A 16,888-nucleotide genomic window follows, 5' to 3' on the forward strand; every position below is an offset into this window, starting at 1 on the left:
GGAAGATGTTGCTAGATGTATAGATCACTGGCATGAAATAATATTGTAGTTAGCATTCCTCTGGTAAGATTTTCTTACTTTATTTCTGTAGTTAAGTTTTTAAAATGTAATTGCTAAATTGAAGAGTATACATATTTTGAGTTTTTATACCCATTTCCAAGTTGCCTCATAGAAATTCATTTTTAAATAACATTTGTGGGGCTTATGATTAGAAAAGTAATGTGATGTTTATTAGAAGCAATTTAACAAATATTGAAAGCATCCTCCAAATATTTTATTACCTGATAGTAACCATTTTTATCCTTTGAGTCTTTTTTCTGTGTAGATAAAAAGATTATTTTTTCAAGATTAGAATTATTATATTCAGACTACTTTGCAATTTACTGTTTTTAAAATAACATAGTTAATGTTATTTAAAATATATTGATATTCTCTTAATCTATACTGTAATTTATTTAATTCTACATTTTCAAACATTTACATTGTTTCTGTTTTGTTGCTCTTACAATATGCACCCTATTTATATACCTACTCATATATTTTTTGCACCTTTCGGTACTTTTTCAATATACATTTTTAGAAATAGATTTGCTGGTTCAGAGACTTAAAAGTTTAAGGATTTTTACATATATTACCAAATTGCTGTCCAGAAAAGTTCCAGGTTACATTTTATGAGCAATTTCAGAGTTCCCCTTTATTCCCTGCAATCTGATAGAATTAAACAAACAAAAAACAATTTAGTTGATTTTTTTTTTTCTTTAAGTCACCGTTCTTTGGTTTACTGCCACTTTATTCTATTCCTCTATGGCTTTTCACCTAGAGACCAAATGAGAGGGTGGACACCATACCTGAAAAAACAAGAGAAGAGCCAGTACTCAAAGAAGCCACCCCGGTGAGTTACTTTGTCCAATACTGTCTGACCAGCTGTGGTGTAAGAAGAATGTGAAAGTAACACAGTTAATTGTAATACAGTTCCCTTCTTCTTTATTTCAGAAAGTATACTGAAATAAATCTCAGAGCTCGTTTAAGAGATATATATTTACAGTGCATTATTTTCCATTTAAAAACTGTCATCAATTTTTTTATTATTCAAATAAATCCTCAAGATGCCTTATCAGCAATTTAGCAACAGAAGCCTTCCATCTTATTTTTAATATTTGAAGCTTATTAATTTTTCCCTCTTTCTTCTTCTCCTTGGTAGTTATAGGTAGCAGGTATCAGATAAAAAAGTATAATTGAAGATAAATTTTACATTGTTAGCATTTTTAAGGTACCTTACATAGTATAAGGTTTCTTTTTTAAAGAAAAATTTCTGATGGGAGTTTTGTGACCTTTTCCTGTAGATTCAGCCAGTACTATCTTCTGTTCCAACAACAGAAGTATCCACTGGTGTTAAGTTCCAGGTTGGAGATCTTGTGTGGTCCAAGGTGGGAACCTATCCTTGGTGGCCTTGTATGGTTTCAAGTGATCCCCAGCTTGAGGTTCATACCAAAATTAATACAAGAGGTAAGAAATTACATAATTAGATATTAAATAGAAAGTTGGTAGTAAATAAAAGTGAATTTTAAATGTATGTGAATATAAGAATATATGTGTAATGTATAATCTGCTTTAAAAATATATTTATGTATATTAGTTTTTGGTAACCAGTGGAATAATTATGGTCATCTTAACTTGCAGAAATCCTCTATAACTGATGTAGTCCTTATTTTCCCTTATAATAGCTTCATTTGCTTATAATATCTCTCACACCCTTTTTAAATTTTTTTTTAATTAATTTATTTTGAAATAGTAAGGAGTGAACCTAAGGCTGGCATACACCCCACCACTGAGCTACATACCTACCCCTTTTTATTTTTGAGGCAGATTCTGGGCTTAGTTGCCCTGACTAGCCTCAAATTTGCAATCCTCCTGTCTTAGCCTCTTGAATAACTGAGACAGGTGTGGGCCAAGTCTTCTTTGAACATTTTTATTTCCATCATTTTCTCCTATACATAGTACTATTTTTTACCCAGACAAGTACTTTTCAACCCGATAAATTTTGCAGGATGCTTTTTCCCTTCTCTGCTCCATTTTTGAATCTGTAAATTTACTGTGGCTTCCCTGTATGTTTGGTATTACATAGAAGCATAGCTTAAATCTGTCTATATATAACATAGAATTTTAAGAATGTCAAAAATTAAGAAAAATGTATTTACACTTCTCTCTCTCTCTCTCTCTCTCTCTCTCTCTCTTAACCAAAACATGATATGGACTAGATTCCTAAGATTGTAGCATTAGGAAGGGACTAGCTTTGTAACCCAAGGAATGTTTGAGCTCAGAACTTATTCCTGGATATTTGCTTTGTGAACTCGCTCTAGTTGTGTGTTGAGTTCCTCATTGTCTATGACTGCTTTGCACCTAATTTTTTTTCTTTCACTTAAAGAAAGTTCTGTTGGTTCTATTAAGAAAGACCGGGGCGGGGGGGTCCACTTAAGTCTGGTATATCAGGTTTGTAACACCATCAGCCATATCCATGAAACTTTGCTATGTAGGCCAGAATCTGCCTGCATATAGCAAGCAATGTGTCTTGACCATTTTTCATCTTGTCAGTATTATGTGCTGATTAAAAGTTGGGAGAATAGAAGTGTTAGTGTGGCAGAAGTGAAAAACCAGCATTGTTAAGTGTCTACTTTTTTTCATGTGTTTTCTTTATGCAATTCTTACAGCCTCAACACTATGAAGTATATAGTATTATGTCCTATGTTTCAGATGAGTCTCAAAGAAATCTCTTTCTATAACCCCTACTATTGAACATTACTTAGATGTCAGAGGGAAATCTCTTGAATTTATCCTGTCATAGTTGATAGAATTTGGGGGAGGCAATTGTTGTTCATGTGTTTATATAAGAAGGGTATTGGAACAGTATCTCTGAAGCACCTCACACCTCTAATAACCCATGATTCTATGAGTAGGGAAGAAAAGATAGGATTCTCTAAGAAAGCCAAGTCTTCTAAAATAAAACAATTCCTGTCCCTATCTGGGCCTCCAGAATACTCTCAAAAATTGTATCCTAAGAGAGTGATGGCTCTTCAGTTCTCACCTCAAGGGAACATTCTTTTGAAATGTTTCACATTTAATTTCTTTATGAAAATCTTCTGATTTCAGCTTTTTTATGAGATACAAATGAGAGCACAATTTATGCCTCATCTGTATTTTAAAGGAAGTATTTAGACTTAGTTATATTAATGAAAACTAATCCAGTCTAGTATCCCCTAGGCAGTCTCCTAACTTTAATGCCAGAAAAACTGATTTTGTTTATTATTACCACCAGCAATCTGAGAACTTACGTTAAAAAAGAATGCATATTTTGATAAAAATCTAAAATGTTCTTTTTGTCTTGTTGAGATATAATTCACATACCACAAAATTTATCCCTTTGAAGGGTGCAGTTCAATGATTTTTAGTACATCAAAGAGTTGTATAGCCATCACCACAATCTAATTTAAAAAATATTTTTATCACCCCCCAAAAGAAATTCTATATCCATTTGTTGTCACACCCCACCCCCAGTCCTATGCTATGAGTAACTACTGCCTTTCTATAGATTTACCTATTTATCTGACTTCTTTCACCAAGCATGATTTTGAGGTATATCCATATATCCATATTTTAGCATGTATCAGTACTTTATCCCTTTTTATCATCAAATAGTATGCTCTCATATGGCTTTGTAGGATATTAAAGGAAGTAATTTCCTGACAGTTTTTCTAAAAACCAAAAAACACAACATAAAAAATTTTGTTGATTATGTTTCATACCTGATGATTGGGAAGCTTTTGTGTTGCTTATTATCTGAGCTATTTTATAAATTTTTTTCTTCATCTCATATATAGTAATTGTTGGTTTCCATATTGTTATTAGTAATCATTGTTACTAGATTCTTAGTCTTGGAAGTGTATTTAATGGTTTTGCATACCATTAAAAATAATAAAAATTCTTCGCAAGACCATGTTGAAAGGTGTTTGGATAACATTTCTATTTTCAGTTGTATTTCATTGTTTAGGTCTCATTTTAAGTTTAAAAGCTAAAAATTAAATGCTTTTTCTGCTTTTGAAAATATTGTGTTCAATAAACCTAACAAGTATATACGGGGGTAGATGAATAATATTCCATTGCATGATATAGCATGTTCTCTTTATCCACTTACTTATTGACAGATAGGTTTTTATTTAGTATTTTTTCAGAGTTTCATTCATTTGCTCCATGAATATTTACACAAATATTTGATCACAAATATTTAGAGTAATGACTACATGTGAGGCATAGCTTAAGGAGATGGAGAAATAGCACTTGAAAAAATGGATCAAAAATCCCTCCCCTCATGATATTTACATTCTGGTTGAAGAGACAGATTGTAAATAAGATAAATAACTAAAATATATAGTATGCTAAATAGACATGTGAAGTGGAAAAAACAAAGCACAGAAGGGGAGTTGGATAGTAACTGGAAGGGGGCCACAAAAGGAACTTTCTGAGGATCGCTTGGCATTTTCCACTTCATTTGTTTCATTTTATTTATTTTGTTTTTAGTTATACATGACAGTGGAATATATTTTTGCAGAATATGCATTATCTTATTCTATTAGGTTCCCACTCTTGTGGTCATTCATACATGATATGGAGTTACCCTTGTCATATATATAAATACAAGGCTAGGAAAGTTATGACCAAGTAATTCTACTGTCTTTTCTATTCCCCTCCACTTCTTGATATAGGTGCTGACTATATGAGTGTGCTCAGTTTGTGAAAATTCAGTATATGTACGCTTAAGATTTGTGCACTGTTCTGTACATATTGTACTTTAATAAAAGTTTTTTAAGCCTGTGTATGTGTGTGTGTGTGGGGGGGGGGATGCACATACTCTCAACTTCAAAGTGTCAGAATATGTAACTATAATTAAAAGTTTGGAGGTAATTTCTTTTCTGTTTGTATAATTAATAGATATGTAAATAAAGATTTTTATTGAGAATTTTAATTAGTATTACATGATACCTATTTTTACTTTTTTTTACTAAATAATTTGCTTTTATTTATAAAGTATTTCATGTCTACTGCTTGAAAATAGAGAGTAGTTTGCAATAATAATTTGTAAAACTACATTTTAAAAAAATTTATAACAGTATTTAAAAATTATAAAGCAATTATTAAAATTAACAAAGTGCATTAAGTAACTTATTTTTTATTTATATATGACAGCGGAATGCATTACAATTCTTATTACACATACAGAGCACAATTTTTCATATCTCTAGTTCTATTTTTACTTTTAACCCCAGCAATATTTTTTAAGTTTAAAACTAAATGGCTTTATCTTTGCCTTATTTTTCTTTTTTTTAATATATATTTTTTAGTTGTAGATGGACACAATACCTTTATTTTGTTTATTTATTTTTTTATGGTGCTGAGGATCAAGTCCAGTGCCTCACACATGCTAGACAAGTGCTCTACCATTGAGCTACAACACCAGCCCTGCCTTATTTTTCTTATATAAAAACATTTCCTTGCTGGGCACCGTAGCATTCTCCTATAATCCCAGTGATTTGGGAAGCTGTGGCAGGAGGAGGCCAAATTTGAGGCCAGCCTTAGCAACTTTAGTAAGACCCTGTCTCAAAATAATAAAATAAAAAAGGGCTGGGCGTATAGCTCAGTGGTGGAGTACACCTGGGTTCAGTTCTCAGTATTCCTCCCTAAAAAGGTTTTTTTACATTTTTCTGTAGAAAATTTAGTTCATTATTCAGAAACAGATTTGCTTGTTTTTTTTTGTTTTTCGTGTCTTTAGGTTTTTGTTTCCCTCTTATAATTTTTAGTTACAAAAAAAGAAGCACTAACAAATAGGCAAATTGTCTGACCTTCTTCATCTAAAGTAAGTAATTCAATGGAAGAGTTGAAAATACAGATGAAGGGCTGGAGATATAGCTCAGTTGGTAGAGTGCTCGCCTCACATGCCAAGAGGCTTGGGTTCAATCCCCAGCACCACAAAAAGAAAAAAGAAAGAAAGAAAATAGAGATGAAAATGATATTATGTCCCCTATGAATTCTAGTTTTTGTGTTTTTAACTGTAAAGTCCACTGGGATTATGTTTGCTTCTGAATGAGTAACTCTGACTTTTGGGAACAGATTATGTGCTAGATTCTTTTAATTCTACTTCCTATACCAATCCACCTAACCTCCAAACTCACCTAATTAGTTTAGGTTATATTTCTGTTTTTCTCCCCTAAATTGGATGCTTGGGTTTTTTTTTTTTAATATTTATTTTTTAGTTGTGGTTGGACACAATATCTTTATTTTGTTTATTTATTTGTATGTGGTGCTGAGGATCAAACCCAGGGCCTCGCACGTGCTAGGGGAGCGCTCTACCGCTGAGCCACAACCCCAGCCCCAGTTGCTTGGATTTTTGATAAATTTTCCTTGATTTTTTTATAATTAGATTTGTGCTTGGTTCTTTCTTCTCAGATTAAATGTGGAAATCTAGGTTGTGTGTGTTTCTCTCCTATTAGGTTATTTTGCATATGAAATGTTAATTTGTTTCCAAAATAATGCCTTAGATAATTTTTCATTAGTGTATAATAAGATGTGTCAAACCTAAACTGTAATAGATTTTAGTTGATGACATTAGTACGCTTTCAGCCTATCCGCATTGTTTTTCTAGTCACATCTATGTTTTGTCTTTTTCCCTACCTGAATTATCATGGACTCCTTGAGAAGACCCATTTCCTTCATTTTTCTATTGATTTGATACTTTTTCTCTAGAACAGTGTTTTTCAAATTACCTCTGATAGAAGACCAGTTTTTGTTCTTTTTAAAGTTTTTAGTACACCATAGACCAATACTTATATAAAATTAAAAAAGCTTATTTTTAAAAAATGAAAGCCTCCCCACCCCATTCCAATACAGAATGCAAGATCTCTGATCTTATGTCTGGGTGTCTCGATAATATCAAATTGATAACATAGTTTCTAAATGCTTACTGTCGTCTCTATTACTTAGTTTGTTACAGTATGGCTTATTTGGACCATGCTTTCAAAGTACCACTGGTGCTTCTAAGACTTTAATACTAGGGATTGAACCCAAGGATGCTTAACCACTAAGCTACATTCCCAGCCTCCCTTTTAAAAAAAATTTAAACATTTATTTATTTTTGGTACCATGTATTAAACCTAGGCTGCTTAACCACTGCATCTCATCCGTAGCCCTTTTTATTTTGAGACAGGGTCTTACTAAGTTGCCAAGGCTGGCAATCCTCCTTAAACTTTCAATTCTCCTGCCTCAGCCTCCTAAGTAGCTGGAATTATAGACATTTGCCACAGTGCACAGTGTAGCACTGCTGTTAAACAACAGTTCTTGGGTATTTTGGTCCCAGGACTCTTTTTACCAAAAAGTTTTTGTTTATAGATTTTTTTTTTATTTATTTATGTGACAGCGGAATGAATTACAATTCTTATTACACATATAGAGCACAATTTTTCATATCTCTGGTTGTATACAAAGTATAATTTTGTAGGTTATATCTATTACTATTTATATTGAGAAATTTTAAAAAATATGTACTAATTTATTTAAAATAATACTTTCTTATATTAATTAAATTTTTTGAAAAACCTTTTTCCCAGTAAATATTAATGAGAAAAGTGGTATTGTTTACATTTTTGTAAATCTCTTTAGTCTCTGGCTTAATGAAGATGCTGGATTCTCTTACTTCTCCATTCTGTCATAATTTATTGTTTTGGTTGCAGTAAATATACTACCTCAAACAAATTTTCAGTAGGGAAAAAGAGTATTTTAATAACCTTTTTAGATAATTGTGGATATTTTTCTTTGAAATTAAACCAAAGCTCAACAAGTGGTGGGTTAATTACAATGTAGAATCTGAAATAATTTCAATGAGCTTTTTGTACTTTGTTACATAAAAATTCACTGGTTTTACTTGCACTTTGTATGAATCTTTTATCTTTCATGATTTTATAACACCTTGCATGTATTGCCCATTTAAAAACTCTTGGTTCCTGAATCATGTGGCTTTTTCAACTATTGACACATTCCCTTATAGATATTCTTTTAAAAATTGATTATTGGGAACCTGGCAGACTCTGGAGCAAAGACAAATTTTTCAGAATTCTAATTTTGCTTGAAAGATCAGATTTTATTATTGGCACAAAATAGTGTTATTTTCCTTGAAGTAAGAAAGATCATTTTCAAGGAGATACCTGCCAAATACTCAAGTTTGAATTACTATAATTCTTTCAGTCACACTTTCTAGTAAAAATAGTATTTATGGAAACATGGCCAAGTCACCCTGCTTCTCAATCACACTAATGTCTTTTCTCAAGACAACAGGCATATTCCTATCTGCAAAAGTGTTTTATTCATTCTTTTATTTCATCACACAGAGTATTGAAGGGGCATGTATTCAAGGTCCAAGATTTAGTAAAATTAATAATTTGGACCGATTCAACAGTGATAAATAGACTTTTTTTAAAAAGTGCCACTTTATGGCTATGAAAAACACAGTAACAGTGGTGCAGTTTGGGGCCTTCTGTTTGTCTCTGTTTGTGCTAGGATGCCAGAAGTCTCTTCTGCTATTGTTTTTGCACTAGCAAAAGTGTAAACGTCAACATAATGAGAAAGACAAATAATTATTATGAAAATGGTTTTGACCTCACAGAATTCCTGAAATAGCCTCACATTTATTTAGCTTAGAAGAACAACTTGATCAGTATTTGGCTTTTAGAAGTCTGAGGAAACATCTCAAAGATTTTTTGAAGGAAACATTATTAATTTATACCCTACTTGGTTTGTAAAAAGATTGGAGGCAAATAAAAATAAATCTGATAATTAGCAGACTTCCTGCTTTTGTTCTTTTATAACTTGCTGCACTGATTTTAATCATTTGGAGTGATTTTTACAGTAGCTATTAGTTGTATAATTGGTAAGTATTGGGATATATCTTTGGATAATTCAAAATATCTGGGTTTTAATGGGAATGATACTGAGGAACCTGGGGTAGAGGTCCTTTTGGCAGTGTATGTGGATGTTTACATTCTGAAATGATTAATAAGAATTTTTATTTACAGGTGCCCGGGAATATCATGTTCAATTTTTCAGCAACCAGCCAGAGAGGGCATGGGTTCATGAAAAGCGGGTACGGGAATATAAAGGTCATAAACAATATGAAGAATTACTGGCTGAGGCAACCAAACAAGCAAGCAATCACTCTGAAAAGCAAAAGGTAACTCAGTATCTTATTAATATGTTTATTAGTCTGATTTTTTTTTTTTTTGGTTGGGTGCTGGAGATAAAATCCAGGGCCTTGGGTTTGATCAAATGCTTTCCCACAAAGGTACGTACCAGGTTCTTTAATTTGGGAGTTGAACCCAGAGACAGTTGAACCCAGAGACATTTTACCACTGAGTTAGATCTATAGTTCTCTTTTAAGTTTATTTTTTATTTTGAGATAGGGTCTCACTAAGTTGCTGAAGATCTTGCTAAGGTACTGAGGCTAGCCTCAAACTTGAAATTCTCTTGCCTCAGCCTCTTCAGTTGCTGGGATTACGGGCATGTGCCACCACAACTGGTAGTATATATTTTTAAAGAATTTAATAATTTAGAATAATTTTTCATACTTGAATTCAGACAACTGTTAGAATGATTTGTTATTTTTAACTTTTTAAAGCTCAGTTTTAATAACTGTAAATGATCAGTAAGTTTGTAAGTATGTTAATAAGTTTTACATAAAAATATTGTTATATAAACAACGTATTACTTTTATAAACCTTAACTATCTGCTTAATACAATTCTGTAAATTGTATGTTGAGCACATGTTAGTGAAATGTAGAGTTTGCCAAGGATTTTTAATCATTTTCCTCCTGTAGCATTGTTAAGTAATTCCTCTATTTTTTTTTGGGGGGGGGGGGTGGGCCGGCTACGGGGGATTGAACTCAGGGGCACTCTACCACTGAGCCACTTCCTTATCCCTATTTTGTATTGTATTTAGAGACACGGTCTCATTGAGTTGCTTAACACCTCACAGTTGCTGAGGCTGGCTTTGAACTTGCAATCCTCCTGCCTCAGCTTCCAGGGCCGCTGGGATTGTAGACATGCCGGCTTGTTACTCCTCCTTTTTAAAAATTTAAATTTAATTGTGTGTGTATGTGTTAGATTTTTGTTTTTGTTTTTGTTTGGGGTTTGTGTGTGTGTGTATGTGTGTGTGTAGTGCTGGGATCAAACCCAGAGCCTCTTGCATGCTAGTTAAGTGCTCTACCTCTGAGCTACATCCTCAGCCTAAAGATTTTAAATTCTTCTTTACTCTTAATTAACAAAGTTGTTTTAAGAAAATAAAGTCTATACAAGTGATGGAACCAGGAAATATGTTTTATATGGTGGTGGATAGAAATTTGATGTAAACTCTTGATGATCTGTCTAGTCAAGCTATTTTTGGTTTATTTGTTTGGTTGGTTTTTGGGAGTGCTAGGGATGGTATCCAGGGCCTTGCCCATGCTAGACAAGTGTCCTACCACTGAGCTACATGCTCAGCCCAGAGATTTTAAATTCAACTAATTACAATGTGGGTCTCTTGTGATTCAGAAATTTGACATTTTTATACTTTAAAGGCTAAGTTTTGTCACAGATTTTGATTAATTTTTATCAGGTTTACATTTTATAGATTTAAATATCAGTATTTGACATAGACGATACCATCTCATAGTTTTATTAACTAGTTTCTGTCAGTTTAGCTATCTGAATAACTCCTAATTTTTTCAGTCACCTCCTATACTTCTATACCTGTTTTATTCATCTCATACACCTTGAGCTTTCTTATCTCTTGCCAATATAGTCTTCTAATTAGTCCTGGACTTAAAAGGCCTGTGGAAATTGTGATCCAAGCTTATTTTTCTTTCAAACATACCTGTTTTTCTTCATCTTGTTCCTTGTGCTCATGCCTTTTGCTTCATTCTGTCCTGTCTGCATTATGGTACAGACTAGCAGTACATCTTTAAATGTTGGCTTTCTGCAGTTAGTTTTGATGTGGAGATCACTCTCCACAGCACCCTGACTTACCTACCCCGAATCCCTAAAAATGGAGAGAAAATAGGAACTTTGGGTCATTTTTAATGTTAGTGTTAATTGGTCACAAGAAGTAATTATTTTTGTAATCCTTCTTCTCTCTTCCCTTGTTATCGATAGCTTTTTATGAATATGAATGAGGACAACTCCCTCTTGGGGACTTGTGCAGCAGAGTGGTCCAAAGAAGAATATAAAAATAGACCTTTATGCCATCTAATAGAGTAATGCTAATTTGTCACAAGTTATGGAGTTAGAACATTCAGTTATTTGAACTCAAAATATTAATGTACACTGGAAAGATAATAGGATATATGTTGGTTTTAGTGTACCTCCTAGATTAAAGCATGTCACAATGATTGTACCTTTTTTAAAGATTCGGAAACCCCGACCACAGAGAGAACGTGCCCAATGGGATATTGGCATCGCCCACGCAGAGAAAGCATTGAAAATGACTCGCGAAGAAAGAATAGAACAGTATACTTTCATCTATATTGATAAACAGCCTGAAGAGGTTTTATCCCAAGCAAAAAAGAATGTTGCCTCCAAGACTGAAGTTAAAAAAACCCGGAGACCCAGATCTGTGCTGAATACTCAGCCTGAACAGACTGATGCTGGGGAGGTGGCCTCCTCACAGTCGAGGACTGAGATTCGGAGACAGAGCCAGAGGCGGCACACAAGCGTGGAAGAAGAAGAACCACCTCCTGTTAAAATAGCTTGGAAAACTGCAGCTGCTCGGAAATCCTTACCAGCTTCCATTACAATGCACAAAGGGAGCCTGGATTTACAGAAATGTAACATGTCTCCAGTTGTGAAAATTGAACAAGTATTTGCTCTTCAGAATGCGACAGGAGATGGGAAATTTATCGATCAATTTGTTTATTCCACAAAGGTAACCTCCTTTTTTTATGGACTCTTGGGGAAGGGTATTTTAAACATAGTTAACCTTGGCATTTAAAATAATAACATAAGGACATATTTAAATGCTTTTCGTATCTACCACATTTAAAATATACAATCATGTTTACTCTTTCCACAAAGAATACATAGGCAAAAAGACTGTTTTTCTTCTGTTTTTCCCCCCTCTTTTGTAATATTCCCATCTGTAGTCGATTAATCTTGAGCTATGCAGCCAAAATTGAGCTTAGCTCCCAAAAGTCATGGGAAAAAACTGGGCAATTTGCCTGTTTCTAGTTTGTATAGTTAAGATTTTGTTGTTGTTGTTGCAAAGTTTGCTTCTTATTAAAATTATTTTTTTCAGTTATCTGAATTAGCCACTGCTATAAAAACTACTGTAATAATTGTGCCTGCTGGCCTGTTCTGTTGTACCAGCAGTTTTGCTAGACCCCTTTTGGCTTAGGTTGTCTAACTACATTTTAGAGAAATTCCAGTACTATGTTTGTCCCTCCCTTAATTAATTGTGGTGATAACTTGGGTAATGGGTAGAAATAGCCTCTACAAACTGATTGTCTCCATCAGGCTGCCCTGGGCCTCTAATACACTTACACTTTAGCTTCAAGACATTAAAACTCTTTCATAACTTTAGTATTATCTATATACCTTCTCACCAACATCCCACAATTTTGAGTTTATGATTTTGATTTAGTTGTAGCTCACACACTGCACTTTAAAGAATTCTGTGCTTATTTTTTTCAAACATAGTCATGTGGACATTAAAATAATTAATTAAATATAGGAATGCCCCATCAGCAATATATTTTCTTTTTTTTTTTCTTTTGGTACTTAGGGATTGAACCTAGGGGTGCTTAACCACTGAGCCATATCCCCAACCCTTTTCTTATATTTTATTTAGAAACAGGGTCTGCTGAGTTATTTATGGCCTTGATAGGTTGCTGAGGCTGGCTTTGAACTCATAATCCTCCTGCCTCAGTCTCCCAAGCTGCCAGGATTTCAGGCATGTGCCATCACGCCCAGCAGTAATATATTTTCTTAATTAATCTTTTTCTGCCATAAGTTCAACGGATTTCAGTAAGGCTAAACTACTTGCAGAAGCTTAATTTGCAGTTTCTACTTGATTGTTTTCATGACAAATGAATATTTTTCACCTTTTAAAAAATGTGAATTGGCTTTATTCTTAGAGCTACTTTTATCTGTTTCAGTATGCACAAATCAAATTTTATCACTCCTCTTCCCCCAAGAATGCTACTTAAGATTTGAGATAAAATTGAATTTTTAAAACTCTATTTTTACATTAACAAATTACTTCTTTACTTCTATTCCATTACATTAAAAATACCTAAATTGAGACCTCAATTAATTGTATCTTCCTCTATCTTCTCCAAATTGTTTATTTGGTCACATTTTGATCACTATGAATGATATTTCTGTATCTAAGGATTTTCTTGTCTCTTAAGCCATGTCGACTTTTCTGTTTTTGTTACTTTGCTGAAAGAAAATGATTGGAATTATCTTACTATTATATGTAAAGGAGGAAATAATTCAGACTAGAAAATATTTTGTTTATGACAGAAAATAGGGTAAATAGACTCATTTTTAAGGAATATTTATTGTCTAGACTTAGATCAGTTTTTACCTTCCACATCATTTCATTGTACCTTTTAGAATATATATACTGTGATGCCTTAATAAAATTGTTTCAATACTAGCTAGGATACATTAAATGTAATTAAAGGCCATATAAATTCAAGCAAATTATGATCAAGGTAAGCCATCTTTATAAGTCAATGATGCTATTTGCCTGATAATCAATTATTTTTACTTTGCCTTATTTTAAAGGGAATTGGTAACAAAACAGAAATAAGTGTCAGGGGGCAAGACAGGCTTATAATTTCTTCACCAAACCAGAGAAATGAAAAACCAACACAGAATATATCATCTCCTGAAGCAACATCTGGTCTAACAGGTGGGTATAAATGAGTAGTATATAGATTCACTTTGAGAAGTCTCTTTTCTGCAATAACATGGTAGCTCTGTTCCTAAGAAACTTCTGTTATCAAAAGTAAATTACAGGCCAGGCGCCGTGGCACACACTTATAATCCTAGCAGTTTGGGAGGCTGAGGCAGGAGGATCATGAGTTCAAAGCCAGCTTCAGCAAAAAGCAAGACACTAAGCAACTCAGTGAGACCCTGTCTCTAAATAAAATACAAAAAAAGGGATGGGGATGTGGCTCAGTGATCGATTTTGCCTCTGAGTACAATCTCCAGTACCCAAAAATAACAACAAAAAGTTGAATTTTAAAAGCAACTGTTTCATTAGGAAAGAATGGGTTGGAAGCTAGAGAGCTTTATCCATAGTAACAGTTATTTTTTTCCTACAGGAGTTTAAATAATGGGTTGGTTCTATTAACCTATAGCAATAAAATCTTAATATGTATGAGTAAATGCACCATTTGATTCTCTTTCCATGAGAATAAAAGTTTTATATTTCTAGTACTTTTAGCATATTCTTACCATTTCTTCCTTTATCCTCTGTTAAACAATCTGCAGATGCCAGAGCATTTTTCATTATTCTTAGTTGTGCTACAGGTGCCTGGGACCTAACTGTCCTAATGTAACCTGTTCTCTAATTAACAGATACATGAAAATGAGACTCTTATACTTTCTTAAAGAAAAAAATGCCTATATTTGGTAATGTGTGTCTTTTATTTTTATTTTTTTGTAGTGCTGGGACTTGAACCCAGGGGTGCTCTACCATTGAATCACAAACCCAGCCCTTTTCATTTTGAGACAGGGCCTTGCTAAGTTGCCCAGGCTGGCCTCAAACTTATGATGTCCTGCCTCAGCCTCCAAGTTGCTGGGATTACAGGTGTACACCACCATAAAGTAATTTTTTAAGGAGACTGACTTACTAAGGTTCTGAAGAGTTTTAACTGACTGGTGGTTTGGTTTTTAAAACAGTTTTTTATCAGTAGTATTTCTGTAATACTGCTTCACATAGCCATCAAGAAAACAGTTAAGTATTAATTGGCTTGGTATTTGAAATCTTAAAGAGACTTTGTTTTACTTTGTTCTTTTATTTTTTATTTTATTTATGTTTTTGCAATCAATGAAGGGACTGTATAACAGGAAAAAACAAAAATGATAAACTGTTTCTGTCTTACTGTATTTTGACAACACACTTAATTGAACTACATAGGTAGGTAGGGTTCCCCCCGCCCCCCATACTAATTCTCTAATACCACCTGGGTGTCCTATGATTCAGTTCACTTCTCACACTTTCTACCTGAAGTTAGTGTCAGATCTCACAGGTTAAGGGTTCAGTCCCACAAGACTGCCTCTCCTTTAGATTTCTCCAGAATTTCTGATTGACCAGCTATACATTGAGGTTCTCATAATACCCTTCTGTGGTCCAGTCATTTGCTAGAGTGACTCACAGAACTCAGGAAGGTACTTACGTTTACACATTTATTTTAAAGAGTATTACAAAAAGTACAGCAGTATAGGAGAGATGTATAGGGCAAAGCATGTGTAAAGGGTTATGGAACTTCCATGTAGTTTCTGGGATCACCACTCTACCAGGCATCTCCATTTGTTCCTGAGCCCAGAGTTCTTCAGACCCTATGGTTCAGGGGTTTTATGGGAGCTTCATCACATAGACACAATCAGTTATTAACTCCATATTCAGCCTATCTCCTCTTCTTGGAGGATGGGGAAAAACTTTTCATCATGGCTTTGTCTTTCTGGTGACCAGCCTCTTCCTAAGTGTCCACCAAGAATTGCATTATTAGAACAGAAGACACATGGCCATCTAGAAAAATCCCAAGAGATTGGGAGCTCTGTGTGGGAAACTGGGGTCAAAGATCAAATATTAAAACAAAAGATGCACCTAGAATTCCTGTTATTTAGGGAATTACAAGAAATTTAAGGAGCTTTGGGCCAGGAACCAAGAGGCAGAGACCAAATACATACATTTTATTATATCATAATATATATTGTATTGATCACAGTGTTATAGTAATCAAATAATATTCTAGAAGGGTCAGAGTCCTAAGACCTGAAGTAATATTCTTTAATCGGTAGTAACTCAGGCAAACCTGTGATGGAGAGGCATAAAGTTACAAATATTTTTGCAAGGAAATTTAAGTAAAATTCTGATTTATAAAAGCTAAATGAAGGAGCTGGATTTGTGGCTCAGTAGTGGAGTGCTTGCCTGACACGTGTGAGGCACTGGTTTCAGTCCTCAGCACCACATAAAAATAAAGGTGTTATGTCCATTTACAACTAAAAAATATATTAAAAAAAAAAAAGCTAAATGAAAACAATCACTGTTCAGAAAAGTATTTGAGTCAGCTCCCTAAAAACAAGTGATGGGGGCTGCAGGATAGGGAGAGGTAGTGTAGTGGACATGGAACACATACATTGGATGAAGCATATTAAACAGTATGCCTTCATGCAATATCTAGTTGGGAAAGGAAACTGAATTTTAAAAAGGAGGGAGTAGCAAGTTTCAGAAAATGGATGGTAACTTGTGTAATTTCAAAATACATAAAACAAAAAATACCATTTAATAAAATGAAATTGTAATGTTGAAGGAATGAGAAAATAGACTTATATTTTGCATTAATTAGTCATAATTAGAAATGTTTGCTTTCCTCTTTCTCCGGTGTATTGTAAATTATATAATATGTCCATATTATATTTAATTTGTGTATATGTATGTGTGTGTGCAGTTTTGGGGAATGACTCAGGGCCTTGCACATAAAGTGCTAGTAGGTAAGCATTTTACCACTGAGTTTTGTCCCCCGCCCTCTTCTTTCAATATATTTTTTAATATTTATTTTTTAGTTGTAGTTGGATACAATATCG

General features: G+C 33.7%; 1 protein-coding gene across 6 annotated transcripts in view; it reads left to right on the forward strand.

The window, feature by feature from the left end:
• Nsd3 (nuclear receptor binding SET domain protein 3) overlaps positions 1-16,888 on the forward strand; it is a 108,304-nt gene that overhangs the window by 45,337 nt on the left and 46,079 nt on the right. For all 6 annotated transcript variants that reach the window (XM_046463843.2, XM_046463845.2, XM_046463844.2 and 3 more), the window contains exons 3-7: positions 821-892; positions 1,344-1,506; positions 9,114-9,268; positions 11,478-11,993; positions 13,859-13,985. In XM_046463843.2, the coding sequence (XP_046319799.1) occupies positions 821-892; positions 1,344-1,506; positions 9,114-9,268; positions 11,478-11,993; positions 13,859-13,985 (1,033 nt within the window). The remainder of the gene's footprint in view (positions 1-820; positions 893-1,343; positions 1,507-9,113; positions 9,269-11,477; positions 11,994-13,858; positions 13,986-16,888) is intronic.

This window comes from Marmota monax, unplaced genomic scaffold, assembly GCF_021218885.2.
Source record: "Marmota monax isolate L192 unplaced genomic scaffold, Marmota_monax_Labrador192_F-V1.1 WCK01_AAM20220418_F8-fsc00224, whole genome shotgun sequence".
In the NCBI taxonomy this organism is placed as follows: Eukaryota; Metazoa; Chordata; class Mammalia; order Rodentia; family Sciuridae; genus Marmota; species Marmota monax.